The following is a 23258-nucleotide window of genomic DNA, read 5'->3' on the forward strand; positions in this document are numbered from 1 at the left end:
ACTTACAGATTATTGTAGTCATTAAATTAATATAAGGGACAACACCCCCATAAATATTCTTTTATCCTTCTCAGGAGAGTTGCTATGGTCACCACCAAACACCAAGGTGAGCCCTAGACAACAGAGTCTGAAAAAGACACATCATTCTTCTAAATCACCTGCTTCCCACCTTCTCGGGTCCAACAAACAGCTGCTTCTTGCAGGCTATAACTGTCATATCTAGACAAACCCATAAACTGCCCCTGTACACTTAAAAAAGTGACCAACAACTGGCCAAATAGGCTTGAACATAAATTCTGCAAAAAAAAATTTTTGGAGGAGGTATCATATATACCTCAAAATTTTTTTTAAATATTTATTTATTTATTATGTATACAATACTCTGTCTGTGTGTATGTCTGCAGGCCAGAAGAGGGCACCAGACCTCATTACAGATGGTTGTGAACCACCATGTGGTTGCCAGGAATTGAACTCAGGACCTTTGGAAGAGCAGGCAATGCTCTTAACCACTGAGCCATCTCTCCAGCCCCCGTCAAATTTTTTGATACCCCATAGTAGGAAATATATGCATCTTAAACCAGAATAATTTTAAGAAACTTCCCAGGAAATGTGTTATTTTATCAGTAAAAACCTGAGGTCGTATTTATCACTAACTTTTGTAGCTACCTGTGACCCAAAGGGAGATAAGAGCACAGCTATTTTAAGTAAAATAGCTATTTATTCAGCCTCTTTCATGCCAAAATGTTCTGTGCATATTCCACTATAATTAGCACACACTCTGACAGGCAAATTGTACATTGTTATATTCATATTACCTGATTATATAAAAGTGTAAAGTAAAATGAAAATGACTTATCAATTCCTTTCAACATTCCTAATAACTCAGAGATGAGGCACAAAATCTCAGTAAAACATGACACAGGAAGAGCAGTAATGTAGTTTCATGTGAGTTAACATGTCATAATCTGTTATTAATATACAAAGACAACAAACTTTTAAAACATTCTATTTACTAAGATTCTGGCAACAGCTTTATGTAACAAGATACAGCATACTAGGCCTGCCACTCAACTTGTTTGTGGTAAAAGTCTTAGCTTCAATATGAAGCTGTTAAAAATGAAACCCAAAAGTCCTGCTTTTTACATGCTAAATATCTTGTGTGCCACTAAACATAGTAATGAACTTAAGACAGCAAGAGTAAGGAGTTAAAAGCTAAACACTGCAGCCTAAACAAAATCTATACAAAACATAAAGTAGCTATCACTGGCTACATAACCCCTTCTGACTGGTTAAAACCTGCATAAAACATCCACTTTAGAATTATTACCTATCAGTTCAGAAAGCACCAGTCTACTAAACACTTCTCCAAAGTCAAAGTGTAGGCAGAATTAAATCAAATGACATAACACATCTAACCCTAACAAACATTCAGGTATTACTGAAGTGGAGGTAAATGCCAGAGCTGTGGGGGCTTCTCATGCTGCAAAGGGCCGAGTATCTCTGGTTCATTCAAAGCAGCATACAATGGATATCACTAACCTCACTCAAGGGCAGGACTGATGGTGCCCAGCTCTGACCTCCCAGGAAGCATGGCTACTGTGTCCACAAAAGTAGTGTGAGATCAAAGGCACGCTGTTCTGGTAGCTAAAGAGATAGCAAACCAACTCTCCCCCCACCCCTTAAAAGCTCCTTCCCCAAGTAAATCAAAATATACATGGGGAAAATTAAAATACACTTATCTACAGCATAAGAATTTTAAAATATTAACGTAACCTCTACTTTGAAAATTTCCCTGGAGTCACCTCATTATTTCTGGTCACATCTTAGAGACGGATTCAGACTGTTTCTGTTGACTTATCCTTAAGTACATCTAGTAAAAATATTAGCTTTATTCCAAATATCTTAACCACTAATATGACTGCAAAGTACAGTCCCCCAGAGTCATCAAGCACTGGGAGAGAGGAAAAGGTGTTCAGGCAGCAGGCAGCAATCATGGCCTTCATACAGCAGCATTCGAGTGGCTACTGCTAGTCCAGGACAGGTCTAAACACAAGGGAATTCATGCACGTCACTACATATGTCGTTATCTTCACAGTTAAGAGCTCCTTCACCACTGCACCTTGTAAGGGACCCTGGTCTTCCTGATGCTATGACGAGTCTGAACTGGAGTTGGCAGCCTTCTTTTTCTTCTTCTTGCTGTGCTTCTTATGCTTCCTTCTCTTTTTGGCTTTATCTTTATCCTGTAAAGACAATCCCCATGACAGGCATTACTACTGTGCCCATTTGAAAACATGCCAGTTAAGAACACTGTCACTTCTACATTTCAGCTGAATAACCACAGAAGCAACCAAGCTAGTTAGGGCATTCTAGAAAAGCCCCAATAACCACAACTATGGAGTCTAGGACCACTTGCTGAGTCTCAAAGACAGGTATATTAGTGGCTTCTAACAGAAACCTCTATAAAAGACTCAACTGAATCATGCTATCAATTGCTACTTTCATGTTTTATATATATATATATATATATATATATATATATATATATATATATATATAGCTTCCAAAGGAAAAGGAACTACAGCTCCAATACAGCAAGATGCAGCTGCTTTAGGGAAACGGCAGTTTTGTGAGGATCCAAGTATTTAATCTAATATTTTAAAATTGGAACATAAACTGTACTGTTCAGACTGCAGCACTACTTTAATTGCTAATACTAACTACTAATACAAAATACTGATATATACATAAAGGTATATTTATTTAATAAAGCATAAGCTTACTTTTTTTTGAGACAGGGTCTTTTGTAGCCTAGGCTGGCCTTGAACCTTGAACTCCTGATGCTAGGATTACTGGCACATACCTCCATATCTAGTCAAATGCCTGATTTTTACAGGGAAAGCACTGTTCTGGAAAAAGCAGTCACATTCTAGTGGGTAAAGGGTTGCTGGAGTTTTACTGAACTTAACTCCTGAGTGCTTCTGCTACAGAAGTAAAGGCATCATTTTGAGGCTACTACTGAGGCTATTCAGGAGGAAAAAGTGGGATACAAGCAAGGCAGACAGAGACCCCTCTCCTCTGCTACTGTTACAGAAGAACCTTGCAGCTTGCCTTCCTGGGGATGCTGCTGAAGACAGAGTGACAGCTCTGGCTCCCCAGAGCTGTTGTTTGTTTAAAGCATGTACTTAGATATAATTCTACAAAAAAAAAAAAATCCCAAAATCTTAAATTTATTTATTGTGGTACAAGGGTGGAACCCACAGTCTTGCATATATAAGGCAAGTACATTACTACTGAATTAAACCCTTAGGCCCATGGGGAGGCTTTCTTTAGCTACTCACTCTTGTCCCCATATATACACTTCTAGTTTATACTCTGTTCTCTAAGAACTAGACCATGCCTAGCGGAGATGCTATTTAACAAACATACACCAGTAGAAAGAATAATAGTACACACTAGGCTTAGCCAAATGTTTTTCTAATTAATCAATCAAACTAAACTACAGTGTAAAACTGTCAACCAAATTATCTTTGCATTCATAAAAAAAGAGCTTCTTGTCACACAACACATAAAATTGATTTTGGAATAATGTAAACCCAAGTGAGCCCAACTTCCAGAGGAAGTCCTGATATTAAAGTTCTAGGAAAAGGCTGCCCTGACTACAAATGGGGTATCCTCACTTCTTTGTTTTAGCTCTCCTGAAGAAAGTGCCTTCAAAGGTGCCCACATGTATACACAGGACCCAGGCATTACTTCACAGGCAGGGTCTGCACTCTCTCTGAAGGAATCAGCTATTTTGTTCTTCTTCCCTTCTTTTGGGGGGGGGGGGGTGCTACTTCTCCTTTAAATAGATTCCCGTTTTCTTAAATTTTCTTTCTCTTTTCTTATTTCTCAATTTGCATAATGGCAGAACTGGTTTTAAAAAGGAAATGGTAAGCGGGCAGCGGTGGCGCACGCCTTTAATCCCTGCGCTAGGGAGGCAGAGGCAGGTGGATCTCTCTGAGTTCAAGGCCAGCTAGTTCCAGGACAGGCTCCAAAGTCATAGAGAAACCCTGTCTCGAAAAACACCCCCCCCCCCCAAAAAAAAAGAGCTGGAGAGATGGCTCAGTGGTTAAGAGCACTTTTATTTTTATTTATTTTATTTTTTTGGCTTCAAGGTTTCTTCTGTAGACCTGGCAGTCCTCCAACTTACAGAGATCTGCCTGCACCTGTCTCACAAGTGTTGGATTAAAGGTGCGTGCCACTACTCCCAGCTTTGAATTTGTATATCTGACAGTAAGATACTGAAAGGGGTCAGGAACTGTTTGCTCCCCTTTCCTAAGCCTACTTGCTTTTCTCCCATCCAGTAACTAAAGGTGATGGACACCACACTCTTCCCAGTCTTCATTGGTCCCAGCTGAATTAAGGTGACATTAAAGAACAACGGGCCTAGCTGGGCGCTGGTGGTGCACGCCTTTAATCCCAGCAATAGGGAGGCAGAGGCAGGTGGATCTCTCTAAATTCAAGGCCAATCTGGTCTAAAGAGTGAGTTCCAGAATAGGCTCCAAAGCTACAGAGAAATCCTGTCTCAAAAAAACCAAAAAAAGAATAAAAAAACCCCACAAACTCCCAAAACAAAACAAACAAACAAAGCCGTGGGCCTGCTGGGATCTGTAAAACGTAAGATACTTGCTGTTCTCTCGCGCGCGCCACCACTCTTCTTCCTTTTCGCCTGCACCTACAAAGTTGAAATGTTTGTGAATAGAAGACAACCGTGTCGTTTTTACTTAGTACATACATCTAACATGTTCAAGTCACGTAGAAAATTTTGATTATAAAAATTACATTTTATGACTTCTGTTATATATCAATAAAGTTTCAATAAATGAAACATAAATTAAGATTTTAAGTTTCTAAAATCTTCCCTTGCATTGTCTCTCAGCACCAAGAACAAGTAGTGCGACTGCGGGAAGGTATCATGAACTCTAGCATAGCACAGGACCAGCACCTGATTCTCAATTCTGCACTGTTAAACACAGCAGTCACACTCTATATAGAGCAGCCGGCTAAAATCCTTGTAAATAACAATGATTGTATCATTTGTATTTCCTTTTGACCTTTTTAAAGCACAGTGTGCTGAATTCAAAAATTCAAACTAAACTGAAAGTTGTTAAAGCCTGTGTGTGTGTGTGTGTGTGTGTGTGTGTGTATAAAACCTCTGACCTAGGCTGGTCTTATCTGCATGTACACCTGCATACCAGAAGAGGCATCTGATCTCACTATAGATGGTTGTGAATCACTATGTGATTACTTGGAATTGAACTCAGGACCTCTGCAAGAGCAGCCAGTGCTCTTAATCTTTGAGCCATCTCTCCAGCCCTCAAAGTCCATGTATATTAAATGGTAAGTACAAATAAGGTATTCTGTTAAACATTCCTTATTTTATACTGGATTAATGTGAAATATAACAACAATACTAGAAGATAAAAACTGCCTAGCTATTCAGTTGAATACCATACCTGTTAGATACATGGCACAAGCACATAAAAATGTCCCTGACAATCTAAGGAAGAATGAGGAATAAAGGAACAAACATATACATTAGATCCTGTTTGCTTGCAATTGGGTGGCAGCTCTCTGAGAGCTTGCTGAAATGTTGTCCACCATTCTGGAAATTGACTGGTGGCAAATATTTCTGAAGGCCACGTATAAAGGGTCCAATCCTACTCTGAACTGAAGATTTTACCTTCCAATCTCATACTTGAGTGCTTATATATTCAAATATAATTTCATCAGATTACACATTCTTATGTACTTCCATTTCTTCTAGTAAGGGACAGTAATATAAAAATTAGTGTAACTAGTTTATATTAGCTACGAGTTCCATTTCAAAAAGAATAAAAATTACAACTATAAGATGGGGTAACAGGTATGATGGTTCTGAGGGCCATTACTAGAAACAGGAAGTAAAAAAGGAGATAGGTACAAACAAACAAGGAAGATATAGAAAGAGCAGGGAGCTGTGAAACAGAGAAGACAGCTGGGCAAGATGGACACCAAAGGAGAAAAGCCTAGCGAGCCAGACTCAGGAAATCAGCTCCTTTGGCAGTGCCCAGAGAACATGTAAGACACAAATGAACAGCATGTCTGATTCTTTCTACTTTAGCGATGACTGGCCCTCAGTCTGCTGCATGGTATAGAGTATCTTCCATGTAACCAGAATGACAACATTAAAAGTATGACACTGGAAAGGCACAGGAAAGCATGATCGACTATCAAAATGACAGTCATAAATTATAAAGCTCACTCTGAACTAGTTTTCTTACTCACCTCTTCCACACTCCACCTCTGACAGTGACTCAGAAGTCAGTGCTCTATCTTCACACAGCTTTCTTTTCCTGCTGACTGCTTTACTGTCCTATGAAAACAAATACATGTATCCTGATTTTAAAAACTCTGCCATAAAATCTTTATGCTTCTTTTTTTCAAACTGAAAAATGTTATGTGTATGTATATCTGCATGTAGGCACATGTCTATATGTATGGCAGTGAGGGTAACTTCTGCAACTTTGTGAGATCCAAGGATTCAACTCAGGTTGTCAAGTCTGCATCAAGGGCTTGTATTTGCTGAGCCATCACACAAGCCCCATATCTCATGTTCTAAGTTCATATTTAATAATTCTACTAATTATCCTAGTAGTTCTACAAATCACCCAGTTTTAAATTTAGAGATTTCTAAACACAGTGACATTTGCCAGAACTTAAGTTTTTAATTCCACTAAAGCAATACTTTCATTTAATAAATTCAAGTAACTACATATCCATTTAGATCAGCAGTTTTCAATATGTGGGTTGCAACCATTTTGGGGGTCAAATGACCCTTTTACAGGGTTGCCCAAGATTCTAAGAAGAAAGATATGTATATTACAATTCATAACAGTATAAAAATTATGAGGTAGCAACAAAAATAATTTTATGTTGGGAGTCACCACAACATGAGGAATTGTACCAATAGGTTGCAGCATTAGGAAGATTGAGAACCAGTGATTTAGAGATAATGTCTTCATTTCCTTAAATTAACAGATACAATTTTAAGGTCATAAGAGACCAAGATGGTGAAGATTTTAGTCCTTTGTATTTTAATCCCTTTACTTCTATTCAGGATGATGTAAGAAAAGACAACAGTTGCAATTACTTGTTATGATTTAAAAGAATACCTTTTACAGGGAAACCCTGTCTCGAAAAACCAAAAGAATACCTTTATCAGCATTATATGCTAATATGTTATATCTAGAGTATTATATATATATAATGTTATATCTAGAGTATTAGATTTTTCAAGTTTTATTTCATTTGTATTTATATGTATGTTTGTATGCAAGAGGGTATGTCATGCTTGTGTGCAGGTACTCATGGAGGCTAAAATGGGTGTCAGATCCCCAGAAGCTGGAGATATAGATGCTTATAAGGGTGTTGTGAACCAAACTCACAACATAGGAAGAGAAACTAACAAGCTTAACTGCTGAGCCAATGTCCTAACTCCTACATTTACATTTTAAAAGCATCTTAGTTCTGGGACAGCAAAATAGCTCAGAGTCCAAAGACACTAGAAACTCACATAAAGGTAAAAGGGGTAAACACCCTTCACAAAGCTGTTTTCTGATCTCCATATACACATGGTACAACATACCATCACCGCCCCCCAATCATCGGTACATATGCATGTGCATACACACAAACTAAAACTTTTTTATAATGTACTTAGGAATGTAAATAGAGATTTTAAGACTAAAAATAATGCAAGCATCAGTATGTCCAACTATTCAGAAATGTAAAACAGATAAACACTTTGGTGAAAAATGTTTTGATAAATGCATTCACATTCTGGGAATCTAGAAATTACAGTTTTAGATATAAAATTAAAAATAACTCATAGGAGAAAAGGTATAGTTAAGAAATGCCCACTGTATAGAGCCAGAGAGAGGGCTCAGTGATTACGTGAACTTGTTGCTACTGCAAAAGACCCAGGTTCAAAAGATTCAATGCAATGCTCATCAAAATCCCAGCAAAATTCTTCAAAGACTTTGAAAGAATGGTACTCAACTTCATATGGAAAAGAAAAAAACCCAGGACAGCCAAAACAATTCTGTGCAATAAAAGAACTTCTGGAGGCATCACAATCCCTGACTTCCACTCTACTACAGAGCTACAGTACTGAAACAGCCTGGTACTGGCATAAGAACAGACAGGATGACCAGTGGAACCAAATAGAAGACCCAGATATTCATCCTTAAAGAAGAAAAATATTCAAATGGAAAAAAGAAAGCATATTTAACAAGTGGTGTGACATAAATGGATACCAACATGTAGAGAATGAAAATAGACCCATATCTATCCACCATGCACCAAACTCAAGTCCAAATAATTCAAAGACCTCAACATAAGCCAACCACACTGAACCTCATAGAAGAGAAAGTAGGAAGTACACTTGAACAGCATTGGCCACAGGGAACCACTTCCTAAATAGAACCCCAGCAGCACAGGACATGAAGAGGAACAATTAATTAAATGGACCCTCCTGATAACTGAAAAGCTTCTGTAGAGCAAAGACACAGTCAACCAAGACCAGCCTACAGAATGGGAAAAGATCTTCACTAACCTCACATCAGACAAAGGTCTGATCTCCAAAATAACAAAGAACTCAAGAAACTGGACACCAAAACATCACATAATCCAATAAAAAATGGAGTACAGAACTAACAGAGACCTCTCACAGAGGAATCTAAAATGGTTGAAAGACACTTAAGGAAATGTTCAGCATCCTTAGTCATCAGAGAAATGCACATCAAAAACAACTCTGAGATTCTATCTTATACCTAAAGAATGGCCAAAATTCAAAACACTGATGACAAACTTATGCTGGAGAGTGTGTGGGGAAAAGGGAACACTTCTGCATTGCTGGTGGGAATGCAAGCTGGTACAGCCCTTTTGGATGTCATTGTGGTGATTTCTCACAAAATTAGGAAACAACCTTCCTCAAGACCCAATAGTACCACTTTGTGTACATATCCAAAAGGATGCTCAATCGTGCCACACGGGACACGTATCTAATACTATGTTCACAGCAGTTTTGTCATAGCGAGAACCTGGAAACAAACTAAATGCACCTCGACCAAGAATGGATAAGAAAGATGTGGTACATTTACATAATGGAGTACTACACAGCAGAAAAAATGACAGCTTGAATTTTGCAGGAAAATGGATGGAGCTAGAAAACATTATTTGGAGTGAGGTAACCCAGACACAGAAAGACACTTATCACATGTTCTCATTCATAGGTGGTTTTTAGACATAAAGCAAAGAAAGACAACCTATAAACCACAATCCCAGCAATGCGGACACTAAGAGAGACTTACATAGATATAATATACATGGGAAGTAGAAAAAGACAAGACCTCCTGAGTAAATTGGGAGCAGGGGGACCTTGGGGGAGAATTAGATAGGGGAGAGGAGAGGAAGGGAGGGGAGCAGAGAAAAATGTAGAGCTCAATAAATATCAATTAAAAAATGTATATATATAAAAAAAGAAGACCCAGGTTCAGTTTCCAGCAAACACATGGTGGCTTACAACTGCCTGCAACTCGAGTTCTGGAGTAACTGATGCCCTCCTCTGCCCACCTTGCATACTAGGCAAGTTACATGGTCCTATGCATATGCAAGCAAAATACTTCAACACATAAAAATGAATAAATCTTTAAAATAAAAAAAGAAATATGCATTGCAGCAGTTTGCTGAAAACTGTAAACAACTGGTGGCTGCAGAAATGGCTCAGAGGCTACAAGCACTTGCTGCTTATGGAGAGAACTCAGTTTCAGTTGCCAGAACCTACAACAACCAACTCAGAACTGTTGTTCTTTTAAAAATGCAATGAAGTGCCCTTTTGTCCCCGCAGCGTCCCTGGGCTACAGGAATCCCAAATCCTGTGCGGGGGAGTTCCATGTGGACCTGTGTTTGTGACCCTGGGGCGACCTGCCCTGGAAAAGAGCACAGCACCCCTCCCCCAGCTCCTGGTTCAGGGGTGTCTTTGGTACTCACGTCCCTGCCTCTCCCAAGCCTTCCCTAGTGTATTCAAGTGTCCTGCTCCTGTACTAAGGCCATCCACCCAAAGGGGTAAGAGGCTGCCCTCCAGGCAGGTCTGAGGATTCCTGCAAGGGAGTGCGGGCTCCTTCAGACTGTGCTGCAAGGAATAGCTCCTGCTCTGGCACTGAGGAGATCCAACCAGATTAAGTCACAGCAAAGATTGGTCTAAGACACCAAGTCCCTCCTGGCTCCATTTGAAGAAAAAGATGGACAGGCGACAATGCAAGAACTCCTCCAACAACATGAAAGGCAACATGACATCACCAGAAATCCAGGCATCCCGAAACAACAAGAATTGAACACCCTACTTCAGAAGAAATAGACCTTAAACAGTACTTAAGCAATCGAACAGGTAAGGGAAACAGTACAAGACCTGAAAAATGAAATGGAGGTAATGAAGAAAACACAATCTGAGTGAAGACTGGAAATGGAAATTCTGAGTAAATGAACAGAAACTACAGAGACAAGTATTACCAATAGAATACAAGAGATGAAAGAAAGAATCTCGGACTCTGAAGATACTATAGAGGAAATAAATTCACAGGCTACCAGGAATCCTGGTATGTCTTGTTTTTCTTTAATGAACAAAACAAATCCAACAAATTCTTAACACAAAACATCCAGGAAATCTGGGACACCATGAAAAGACCAAACCTAAGAATAATTGGGGTAGAAGAAGAAGAATTATAACTCAAAGGCCCAGAAAATATATTCAACAAAATTATAGAAGAAAATTTCCCCAACCTAAAGAAGGATATTCTTATGAAGGTACAAGAAGCCTATAGAACACCAAATAGACTGGATCAAAAGAAAGCATCCCCATGCCATATAATAATCAAAACACAAAACATACAGAATAAAGAACAGATATTAAGAGCTGCAAAAGAAAAAGGTCAAATAACATATAAAGGGAAACCTATCAGAATTACACCTGACTTCTCAATGGAAACCATGAAAGCCAGAAGGTCTTGGATAGATGTGCTACAGTCACTAAGGGAACATGGATGCAAGCCCAGAGTACTATACCCAGCAAAGCTTGCATTCACCTTCGATAAAGAAAATAAGATATTCCAGGACAAAAACAGATTTAAACAATACGTAGCCACAAATCCAGCCTTGCAGAAAGTAATAGAAGGAAAATCACAAACCAAGGAATCCAACAATGCCCACAATAACTCAGACATCTAGCGACCCTTCACCAGCACAATTAGAAGAAGGGAAACACACAAACTCTACTACAAAAAAGAAATGACCGGAGTTAACAACCACTGGTCATTAATATCACTTAATATCAATGGACTCAATTCACCTATAAAAAGGCACAGGATAAGAGATTGGATACGCAAAAAAGATCCAACATTCTGCTGTTTACAAGAAACACACCTCAACCACAAAGACAGACATCTACTCAGAGTAAAGGGTTGGGAAAAGGTTTATCAAGCAAATGGACCTAAGAAACAAGCCGGTGTGGCCATACTAATTTCTAACAAAGTTGACTTCAAACTAAAATCAATCAGAAGAGAGGGAAAGGGACACTTTATACTCATAACAGGAAAAATCCTTCAGAATGAAGTCTCAATCCTGAATATCTATGCCCCTAATACAAAAGCACCCACTTATATAAAAGAAACATTACTAGAACTCAAGGCAGCCGTCAAACCACACACACTGATAGTAGGAGATTTCAACACTCCTCTCTCACCAATGGACAGGTCAATAAGACAGAAACCTAACAGAGAATTAAAAGACTTAATGGAGGTAATGAACCAAATGGACTTAACAGACATCTATAGAACATTCCACCCAAATAGGAAAGAATATACCTTCTTCTCTGCGGCTCATGGAACCTTTTCGAAAATTTGACAATATACTTGGTAACAAAGCAAACTTCCACAGTTACAAAAAAATATTAGTAAACACCTGTGTCTTATCGGATCACCATAGATTAAAATTAGAATTCAACAACAATGCTACCCCCAGAAAGCCTACAAACGCATGGAAACTGAACAGTCAACTACTGAACCACACCTGGGTCAAGGAAGAAATAAAGAAAGAAATTAAAGTCTTTCTTGAATTTAATGAAAACAAAGACACAACATACTCAAACTTATGGGACACAATGAAAGCAGTGCTAAGAGGAAAGTTCATAGCACTAAGTGCCCACATAAAGAAAACAGAGAAAGCACTCATTGGTGACTTAACAACACATCTGAAAGCTCTGGAAAAAAAAGAAGCAGACTCACCTAAGAGGAGTAGAAGACTGGAAATAATCAAACTGAGGGCAGAAATCAACAAAGTAGAAACACAGAAAACAATCCAAAGAATCGCTGGTTCTTGAAAAAAAATCAACAAGATTGACAAACCCCTAGCCAAACTAATCAAACGGCAGAGAGAACACACAAATTAATAAGATCAGAAATGAAAAGGGGGACATAATCACAGACACAGAGGAAATTCAGAGAATCATTAGATCTTACTACAAAAGCCTGTATGCCACAAAATTGGAAAATGAAAAAGAAATGGACATTTTTTTAGTAAGTACCACATACCAAAGTTAAACCAGGACCAGGTGAACAATCTAAATAGTCCTGTTAGTTGTGAAGAATTAGAAACTGTTATCAAAAACCTCCCTACCAAAAAGAGCCCAGGACCAGATGGTTTCAATGCGGAATTCTACCAGAACATCCAAGAGGACCTAATACCTATACTCCTTAAGGTATTTCATAATATAGAAACAGAACAGTCATTGCCAAATTCCTTTTATGAAGCTACAGTTACCCTGATACCAAAACCACACAAAGACTCAACCAAGAAAGAGAATTACAGGCCAATCTCACTCATGAACATTGACGCAAAAATTCTCAATAAAATACTGGCAAACCGAATCCAAGAACACATTAGAAAAATTATCCACTACGATCAAGTAGGCTTCATCCCAGAGATGCAGGGCTGGTTCAACATACGAAAATCTATCAATGTAACCCATCATATAAATAAACTGAAGGAAAAAAAACCATATGATCATCTCATTAGATGCTGAAAAAGCATTTGACAAAATTCAACACCCCCTTATGATAAAGTTCTTGGAGAGATTAGGGATACAAGGGTCATTCCTAAATATAATAAAGGCTATTTACAGCAAGCTGACAGCTAACATCAAATTAAATGGAGAGAAACTCAAGGCCATCCCACTAAATTCAGGAACACGACAAGGCTATCCACTCTCTCCTTATCTCTTCAATATAGTACTTGAGGTTCTAGCAATAGCAATAAGACAACATAAGGGGATCAAGGGGATTCAAATTGGAAAGGAAGAAGTTAAACTTTCATTATTTGCAGATGATATGATAGTGTACATAAGCGACCCCAAAAACTCCACCAAAGAACTCCTACAGCTGATAAACTCCTTCAGTAACGTGGCAGGATACAAGATCAACTCCAAAAGATCAGTTGCCCTCCTATACACAAAGGATAAGAAAGCAGAGAGGGAAATCAGAGAAGTATCACCTTTCACGATAGCCACAAACAGCATAAAATATCTTGGGGTAACTCTAACCAAGGAAGTGAAGGATTTATTTGACAAGAACTTTAAATCTTTGAAGAAAGAAATTGAAGAGGATACCAGAAAATGGAAAGATCTCCCTTGCTCGTGGATTGGAAGGATCAACATAGTAAAAATGGCAATTCTACCAAAAACAATCTATAGATTCAATGCAATCCCCATCAAGGTCCCAACAAAATTCTTCACAGATCTTGAGAGGGCAATAATCAACTTTATGTGGAAAAACAAGAAACCCAGGATATCCAAAACAATCTTATACAATAAAGGTACTTCTGGAGGCATTACCATCCCTGACTTCAAACTCTATTACAGAGCTACAGTATTGAAAACAGGTTGGTATTGGCACAAAAACAGAGAAGTCAACCAATGGAATCGAATAGAAGACCCAGATCTTAACCCATGAACAAACCTATGAACACCTGATTTTTGAAAGAAAGAGGGCATCTTCAACAAATGGTGATGGCATAACTGAATGTCAACCTGTAGAAGAATGAAAGTAGATCCATATCTATCACCATGCACAAAACTCGTCCAAATGGATTAAAGACCTCAATATTAATCTGAACACACTGAACCTGTTAGAGGAGAAAGTGGGAAGTACTCTACAACATATAGGCACAGGAGACCGTTTCCTACATATAACCCCAGCAGCACAGATATTAAGGGCAACATTGAATAAATGGGACCTCCTGAAGCTGAGCAGCTTCTGTAAAGCAAAGGACACTGTCACTAAGACACAAAGGCAGCCTACTGACTGGGAAAAGATCTTCACCAACACCGCAACTGACAAAGGTCTGATCTCTAAAATATATAAGAAACTCAAGAGACTAGACTTCAAAATGCTAATTAACCCATTTAAAAAATGGGGCTCTGAACTGAACATAGAATTCTCAACAGAAGAAATTCAAATGGCCAAAAGACACTTAAGGTCATGCTCAACCTCCTTAGCTATCAGGGAAATGCAAATCAAAACAACTTTGAGATACCATCTTACACCTGTCAGATTGGCTAAAATCAAAAACACCAATGATAGCCTTTGCTGGAGAGGTTGTGGGGTAAGGGGAACACTCATCCATTACTGGTGGGAATGCACACTTGTGCAACCACTTTGGAAATCAGTGTGGCGGTTTCTCAGAAAATTCGGGATCAACCTACCCCAGGACCCAGAAATTCCACTCTTGAGAATTTACCCAAGAGATGCCCAATCATACTACAAAAGCATTTGTTCTACTATGTTCATAGCAGCACTATTTGTTATAACCACAATCTGGAAACAACCTAGATGCCCTTCAGTGGAAGAATGGATGAAGAAAGTATGGAATATATACATATTAGAGTACTACTCGGCGGTAAAAAAACAATGACATCTTGAATTTTGCATGCAAATGGATGGAAATAGAAAACACTATTCTGAGTGAGGTAACCCAATCGGTTTCTAGCCATAAATAAAGGATATCGAGCCTATAATTCGTGATCCTTAAGATAATAAGATGAACCCAAAGAAAAACATTTAGTTATCCTCCTGGATATTGCAAGTAGACAAGATTGCCGGGCAAAAAATTGGGAACTTGGGGTAGGGTGGGATGAAGGCAAGGGGAGATGGGGAGAGCTTGGGGGAATGGGATGCTTGGGATATAGGAAGGGTGGATATGGGAGCAGGGAAGCATATATCCTAATTAAGGGAGCCATCTTAGGGTTGTTAAGAGACTCTAGAGGGGTTCCCAGGTATCCAGGGAGATGCCCCCAGCTAGTTCCTTGGGCAGCTGAGGAGAGGGAGTTTGAAAAGGCCAGATCCTATAGCCATACTCATGAACATCTTGTATATCACCATAGAACCTTCATCTGGCGATGGATGGAGATAGAGACAGAGTCCCACATTGGAGCACTGGACTGAGCTCCCAAGGTCCTGACGTGGAGCAGAAGGAGGGAGAACATGAGAAAGAAAGTCAGGACTGTGAGAGAACCTTCATCTGGCGATGGATGGAGATAGAGACAGAGCCACACATTGGTGCACCAGACTGAGCTCCCAAGGCCCAAATGAGGAGCAGAAGGAGAGAAAACATGAGCAAGGAAGTCTGGACTGCGAGGGGTGCTCCCATCCACTGAGATGGTGAGGCTGATCTAATCGGAGCGGACAATGAGGGCTGCTGAGAAGCCAAGGACAATCACACTGGATTTGGATCCTACTGAGCATACTGGCTTTGGGGGGGGGGGGGCTAGTCTGTTTGGATCTTCACCTTCTTGGACCTGGATGGAGAGGGGAGGAGCTTGGACTTCCCACAGGGCAGGGAACCCTTACTGCTCTTTGGATGGAGAGGGAGGGTGAGTGGAGGGGGGAGGGAGTAAATGGGAGGCGGGGAGGAGGCAGAAATTAAAAAAAAATGCTATGAAGTCCCAGGTGGCAGCTGTAGGCAGGCAGAAATGCTGTAGGTCCCAAATGTTGGTAGCGGACCCTGTGGTGGCAGACAGAGGGCCCTGGGAGCAGCCAGTCCCAGAGCAGTGGCTGGTCCCAGGTAGGGAGACACATGGCAGGCGGGCAGACGACAGAGACATGGATAGGCACGATAGCAGAGTGAGGTTGAAGATTTATGCAGAGGGTTATTAAGGGGGAAGGCGGGGGGGGGGGGGGCGGTGGAGGGAGAGAGAGAGAGGAGAAGAGGGACGGGGGGGAGGGGGGGGAAGGAGGGGAAGCGAAGAAGTGGGGAGACAGGCAGAAGCAAAGCTGCCTCCCAGAGAGGAAGATGGAAAAGAGAGAGAGCTCAAGCTGGAAGCTGAAGATCAGCCTGCCTCAGCAGATGGGGGAGTGGGTGTGGCTTGTTTCTTAAAGGGACCAGGGACCAAAACCATAACAAGAACCACTTCTAACTCCTTTCCCAGAAGATCCTATGTCCTTTGCTAGCCTCCATGTAAACACACCTTCATGTACATGGTGCACATATACAAATAAATTATTAAAAATAAAAACAATCTAGATGTTCTATAGGATGGAGAATAAATGGAATATTGTAAGCAAAAGAAATAGGTTTGAAAACATCAAGGATAAGTGTCAGCAGTAATGCTAGATAAAAAAGCAGATTTAAAACTTGACATAGTTGGAAATTACACAATACTGGATGCTACTATGACTACATATATACAAATGTGCTAAATGTGAGGAGCATACACATTAACTCCAGGACCACTGCCTCTGGAGGAGTGGTGACTTTAAAACAGTAAAGCACCACCAGAAGCAGATGGAAATAACTTATTAATTCTAGTGACTACCAGGGTGGCTGTTCATTGTGAGATTCTCTATGTAATACTTTGAAGTACTTCAAAATCACAAACAGCTATTTCAGTTTTTTACTTTGTACTACTAAGTTTTAGTTTCATATATACTTTTCTGAAATATAGTTTTGAATATTAGGAGTTAATATCAAATCAAGTAACTACTAAAATAAACATGGCTTTCTCCTTCTGTCAGTTAATATACACCAATTAATATAATAATAATAAAATAATAAGACATTATAGTGGGGACCATGTGGCCACAGCCCCAGCTTCCCAGGAAGATCCCAGGAGTCTAAGGTCAACCTGGACAACACAGCGAGCCCCTATCTCATAAATAAACAAATTCATAGCTAAAAAGAACCAATGCACTAATATGAAACCCCTTGTTTATGGCACACATCACTGTTAGTCATTTAAGTGCTGTGTGACAGACTACCTACAGGCAGTATAGAAATAGTTACCTTTTCTTTCTCAGTCACATCCTTTGACTTCTTTCTCTTTTTTGAACTGTCCTGCACAAATACACAAAGAGACACAGTAGAAGTGTAGCACTCCCCAAAGTGATTTGATTCATGAGTAATAAAAGTTTACTTCAATATCAGAATTTATTTTGAAAATAAAAGTTCAATCTATGAACCTGGCAGTGGTGGCGCACACCTTTAATCCCAGCACTAGGAAGGCAGAGGCAGGCGGATCTCTGAGTTCTAGTTCAGCCTGGACTACAAAGCGAGTTCCAGGACATGTGCCAAAGCTACACAGAGAAACCCTGTCTCGAAAAACAAAACAAAAAACAAAAAAAGTCCCAACTATTTTATATGTATCTCTACATGTAAGACCTTTCTGTTATCTAACTGAATCAAGTTTATGTACCCCTAAAATAGTATCCAATATCTACACAGCTTATTTTAAAATGGGGCTTCATGCCATTGTCCTTGCCTGTGATGGCCACAAGCATTGAAGTTCTATAATCCACATGGTTTTCTGCCAGCCACCAATCTGATTTGCCTCCTGTCCACATCAAAAATTCTGCTTTTATTCCCTTAGTTCTAACTACTAACAAACAGCTCCCTCATAAGGTTACTGAAAGGGGTAAATGCATTACCCCGAGGGCCTTCCATGAACACTAGCTATCATGAGAGGACTGCTCTGTTATGACACAGAGAGCCAACAGCCACCAAGAACTTTCTACACTGGGAACTTTGTCAGAATTCGTCCTTCCCAGGGTGAGTGAAAATCTTTCAGAAACCTCAAGAGGAGCTTTAGTTTCCTGAGCCCCTGTGTTCCTTGGGTGCTCCTCATCAGAATCATGTAGGGCATTTGTCAAAATACAAACTATTTCTGATCCCAATCAGACTTTGGATAGGACCTAGGAATCAATGCTTTTTTTTTGGTACTGAAGCTTGACCCCAGTCTCCCTCATGAATGTCAAGCAAGCTTTCTACTACATTTCTCCAACGAGAATAAATTATCTCAATAAATAGGTACCAGTACTTCATTTTGTCTACCACTGATTACAGTCATGGCCATATAACACTTCACACTTTTTTAAAGAATGGTCACGAAAATTTGAAAGTCAGTTGGACTGGACATTTCTAGTCAGTATAGAACCAATCTTGGTCAAACAGAAAGCACATCAGGCTAGCTAGTAAAAGATAATCAGCTCAGCTCTCACCTCCTTTTTGCCCTGAATTACAAATATCTTTTGAAAATGAAAGAAAAACTATCATGAAGATTGGGAGACACAGAAACATGTATATGAAAGTACTCAGGGAATAAATAAATGCTACATGTACAATATTAAATATACCAGTTAACTGGTGCAGAATCTCAAAGTACAAAAACCAAACGTGCTCTTTCTAATCATAGTGACAATGGAGCCTTTGGTCTCAGGACTCGGTGTCTTGAGTCTCACCTTGCTGTCAGAGTCGGAGTCCAACACTGAGCTCTCAGGAGACTTATGGCAACGACTCTTCTTTTTCTTCTTCTTTTTTGTTTGTTTTTTATCCTACACAAAACATTTAGAAATATTTGCTTTCTGTTTCAGAAAATAATTTATCCATTTAACTAATATCATAAATGTAGTAATGACCAGAACTTAATCAAAGGACCAGCTTATAAACATATTTCTGTTAATGAATATTTATGTATTTATTTTTGGTCTTTCAAAACAGGGTTTTTCTGTACAGCCCTGACTATCCTAGATCTCACTCTGTAGACCAAGCTGGCCTTGAACTCACAGAGATCATGCCTTTGCCTCCCTAGTGCTGGAATTAAAGGTGTGCACCACCACACCTGGCTCAATGAAGAGCATAATGTAACAATGTAACATACCATTTTTCTATTTGAAGAAGAGGCAAGTGATCTGAATTATGTAATTCTAATCAATGAGTCAAAAGTATTTTAGATTTTTTAAAAACAAATAATTCTATTATTTTAAACAGACATAGCAAACTTAAAAATTAATACCAATATTTAAACATCTAATTTCATTTATTCATACATGGCACTTTAAGTTATGAACAATTAATTAAAGTCAGCATGTCTAGCAGTAATTGTACATCAGGAGTCCCCTTACATTCCAGTAGAACCCACGCAGACCTTACCTCATCATCAGAGTCTGAAGAACTGCTGGAAGAAGCAGAGCTCGATGAGGAAGAAGATGAATACTTGACCAAGCACAAAACAATTAAAGCTCGTGAGATGCGGGAATTGGTTTCTTTTATTAGGTCACTCAAGTACTTAGTGAAATCAATCTAGTGTCTAAGAAACATGCCATATTCATAGGACTTAGAAACTAACATGTAAAAGTCATCTCTGTCCTCTAAACTCAACAAAGGGACAACATATGAGCAATAATCAACAACTGTTCTCTTTAGTAGCAACAGAAAGACTACTAGGTTCTAAAGAGAACATCACCCACCACAGCCCAAGGACCTCTGGGCTCTTTGACTCATCTACAGTCTAAGTTACTTTTAGCATACAGGTAATAATCAATCATTCTTACTTTTTTAAAATAGCTCTTAATTGCAACATTTAGAAAAATAGAAAACTTTTGCTCACCCTACCAGATTTCTTTTCTTTTTTCTTTCTCTAAATAGAAATAAACACAAGTCTGAATAAGTAGATGAAATTTTCAAGTGTATTTATTAACACACCATCATGAAATCCACAATAAAAATGACAATAAACAAAAAGGGTGTTACCTGTCTTTTTTTTGGATGAGCTCTCATTTCCACTTAATAATTTTTCTCTGTGTTTTTCTAGTTCTTTTTTCCAGTTCTGCAAGAAGGTTATGAGACACCATTAGAAGCTACTATTCCCTTTCCTAGTTTTCTTTTAGACCACTCATCTGTTTATCTCAACTTCTTTCTTTAAATAAAAAAGATTTACTTATTTCATTTGTGTATACATTTATGTAAGATGTAGTTTTCCAAAACAGAGCTTCTCTGTGTAGCCCTGGGGCTGTCTTGGAACTTGTTTTGTAGACCAGGCTGGCCTCCAACTCAGAAATCTGCCTGCATTTCTTGAACTCAGGGCTCCACCTCCCTCCACTTTCCAAGTGTTGGGATTTAAGGTTAGTGCTACCATGCCTGGGTTAAAAAAAAAAAAAAACTAATAAAAAAAATGTATCATGTATCACCAGGCAGTGGTAGCACATACCTTTAATCCTAGCATTTGGAAGGCAGAGGTGGTTGAGTCTCTGTGAGTTTGAGGCCAGCCTGGTCTAGAGAGAGATCCAGGATGGTCAGGGCTGCTACACAGAAAAGCCCTATGTTGAAAACCAAAACAAAACCAAAAAGGAAAAAAAAGTATGATTATGATTATCGTGGGCAGGTATGAGGTATGTGTGGGTGCACACATATAATGGTGTACAGGTGTAGACCAGAAGGCAACTTGTGGGTTCTCTTCTTTGATGTTTATGTGGGTTCTGAGAATCAAACTCAGATCATCAGGCTTTCGAGGAATTGCCTTTACTGAGTTCTCTTATTTTTATAGAAGGTATTAATTTACTCACAAAGCTGCCTTTCAAATATAACAGTAATATTTATAAAATATAAAATATTCTAATGCCTAAAGTGTAACACTCAAATTTCTTGGTTTATGAAAGTGAAAACAATTAAAAGATTTCATTTTTATGTTAAGGAAAAGACTTGTCTATTTCTTTAAAGATGCCATTTTACAAACCTCATTCATTTTTTCTTCAAATTCAGCCAAGCTTTGGAACCCTTCTTTTTCTTTTTCTAGTTGTTCCTTTTACTTCCTCCCTTTAAAAACAGAATGACAAATACAATTTCAAAAGCACTGCATTTTAGTCTAAGTGGATGGACACAACAAGACAAAATTTTTGTAAATAACATTTTCATATTCTAAGACTCCTTTATATATTGATAGTTTCAAATTTCTTTGTTCACAACTATGTAAATAATCCTATCATGATCAATATATCACAATAAATATCACTGGGTGATATTACTCCTCTTCTAACCCAGATCACTTAAATATTATTTCGACTAACTCTCACAACAACCCAGCAATAGGTACCTAAAAGCCTTAATCAAATTCAGAGAAAGAAATGAACATCTATGTGCCTCGGGCCGCAAGCTGTCTGCATTAAGATGAGTCTATCTTACTCAATGCTACGATTCTGCGGTAAGTCCCATGACATAAAAATTCAACATGCACGCCAAAGCTCGATACAGCCTACCTTCTTGGACCACTGACCTAAGGTGGGCATCTTGAGATAGATTTTGGAGGTCTTACCTTAAGAGCAGCTTATTCCGACTAAACTCTGTATGTGTGACACAGTGCAGTTTAGGCCGAGTATCTGCTTTCTTTAATTGAGAATGTGATGGCAGAGACTAACCAGTAATAAAATCCTGGGCACCAATCACCTAATAAGCCTTCTGAGCTGGTCATATCCCACATGTTGTCATAATTCCTTGCTAGAGGAATTAAGTGTGCCTTTGTATGACTCTCTTCCGTTTCCCTTTTCAACAGTACCTAACATCCTTTTGTTGCCATGAATCTTGTTAGGAGTGGGGAAAATTCGCCAAGACGCCTATAAGTGCTCTTATGAATTATATAACCTGTGGGCTGCTTTAAAGGCTTCTAACTCATGGGTAAAATGCTTTCTTGAGCATTTCCCTTTTAAATTCCATCCCCTCTCACTATGTTAAAGGCAAAATAACATTTGGAGAGCGTCCCTGGTGTGCTGCAGTGGTTGAGAACACTTCAGCATGCTGGACGAGGGTAGACACCTAACTAAGCTGAAAGGATTCTCTATAGCATACAGTAAGCATCAACTACAGCTGCCTGGATCTAATGGTACTCTACAGCTAGTGATTTGTCACTTCAGTAAGTGAAATATTAAATAATATTGCCTGAAACTGTGACCATGTATTTACAAAAGATGAGAGCTACTCCTCCAGTTTTCTGACTCGCCTGAATCAGCTGATGGAACTTGGAACAGCACGGTACAGTATTCCTGTACTCCCTATTAACCTCTAAGTGAATCTCAATTAAAGGCATCATCATTCATCCCATCATCCCACTGCTGATTTTAAACAGCACAGACCCTGCAAAGTTAAGCGAGACATTTCAGAGGCTACAGACAAAGGTGATAGGAGAAAGCTCCCTTGAAGTGTTTTTTTTGCTATGCCAGATTCTCAAAAATGCCTGCTTTGTTCATGCATGTGAATCAGCACTCATATGGATGTCTACATGTAAAAGAACGAGATTAGATCCACATATATTACCCTGAACCAAAAATTAACTCTAGCTGGATCAAAGCTCACTGTGAAAGCAGAAGGACTAAAAAGCGGTAGAAGAAAACACAGGCCGTGCCTTACAAGATACAGGGACGGAAAGGACTTTCTAAATAGGACTCCATGTGCCAAGGAATTAAGGCCAACAATCAACAAACATGACCTCATTTAAACTAAAAAAAAAAAAAAAAATCTGTACAGCAGAGAAAACAATTGAGTGAGGAGAAAGCTCATAGAGAATCTTTGCCAGTTGAATTTTTGATAAAAATATCAATATCCAGATATACAAAGAGAAATCAAAAAAACGAAGAATCAAGCAAACACACAACCTAATTTAAAAAGGGAGCTGTCTCACACAGGGTAATAATGCTACGAGAAGGAGCCACAGATTATATAATAATACTCAATGCCATGCATGGGAAACTTCTCTGAGTTGTTGGTCAGGGGTCAGAGATTCCTGAACTGAAACAATAGGCCTACTGCCACTACCTTGCTCCCAAAACTTAAACATAAGACCCTACTGCTGCAGACTGATCACACACTTT

At 39.1% G+C, this 23258-nt stretch overlaps 1 protein-coding gene across 2 annotated transcripts; it reads right to left on the bottom strand.

The window, feature by feature from the left end:
- Nucleotides 1–698: 698 nt before the first annotated feature.
- Fam133b (family with sequence similarity 133 member B) lies at nt 699–20220 on the bottom strand. 2 transcript variants are annotated; one of them, XM_038320624.1, is made up of 8 exons: nt 20152–20220; nt 20009–20038; nt 19552–19614; nt 18861–18953; nt 17410–17460; nt 6307–6394; nt 4666–4714; nt 699–2240 (listed from the first exon to the last, which is right to left on the bottom strand). In XM_038320624.1, exons 1-8 carry the CDS (start codon nt 20176–20178, stop codon nt 2108–2110), a joined length of 534 nt encoding a protein of 177 aa, XP_038176552.1. In that variant the 5' UTR covers nt 20179–20220; the 3' UTR covers nt 699–2107. The 2 variants fall into 2 exon arrangements, with proteins under 2 accessions (XP_038176552.1, XP_038176553.1); XM_038320625.1 differs by having other exon boundaries at nt 2108–2240; nt 4670–4714.
- Between the last annotated feature and the right edge of the window lie 3038 nt (nt 20221–23258).

The sequence above is a fragment of the Arvicola amphibius genome, chromosome 2 (genome assembly GCF_903992535.2).
Source record: "Arvicola amphibius chromosome 2, mArvAmp1.2, whole genome shotgun sequence".
NCBI classification, from domain to species: domain Eukaryota; kingdom Metazoa; phylum Chordata; class Mammalia; order Rodentia; family Cricetidae; genus Arvicola; species Arvicola amphibius.

Bases quoted from the DNA above. Each gene is read 5' to 3' on its own strand.
- Fam133b (XM_038320624.1), bottom strand. From the start codon at position 20,178: ATGAGAGCTCATCCAAAAAAAAGACAG. The intron at 20,039-20,151 runs GTAACACCCTTT...ATTTCTATTTAG, and splicing joins CTCATCCAAAAAAAAGACAG to AGAAAGAAAAAAGAAAAGAA. The intron at 6,395-17,409 runs GTAACTATTTCT...TTGTTTTCATAG, and splicing joins ATGTGACTGAGAAAGAAAAG to GACAGTAAAGCAGTCAGCAG.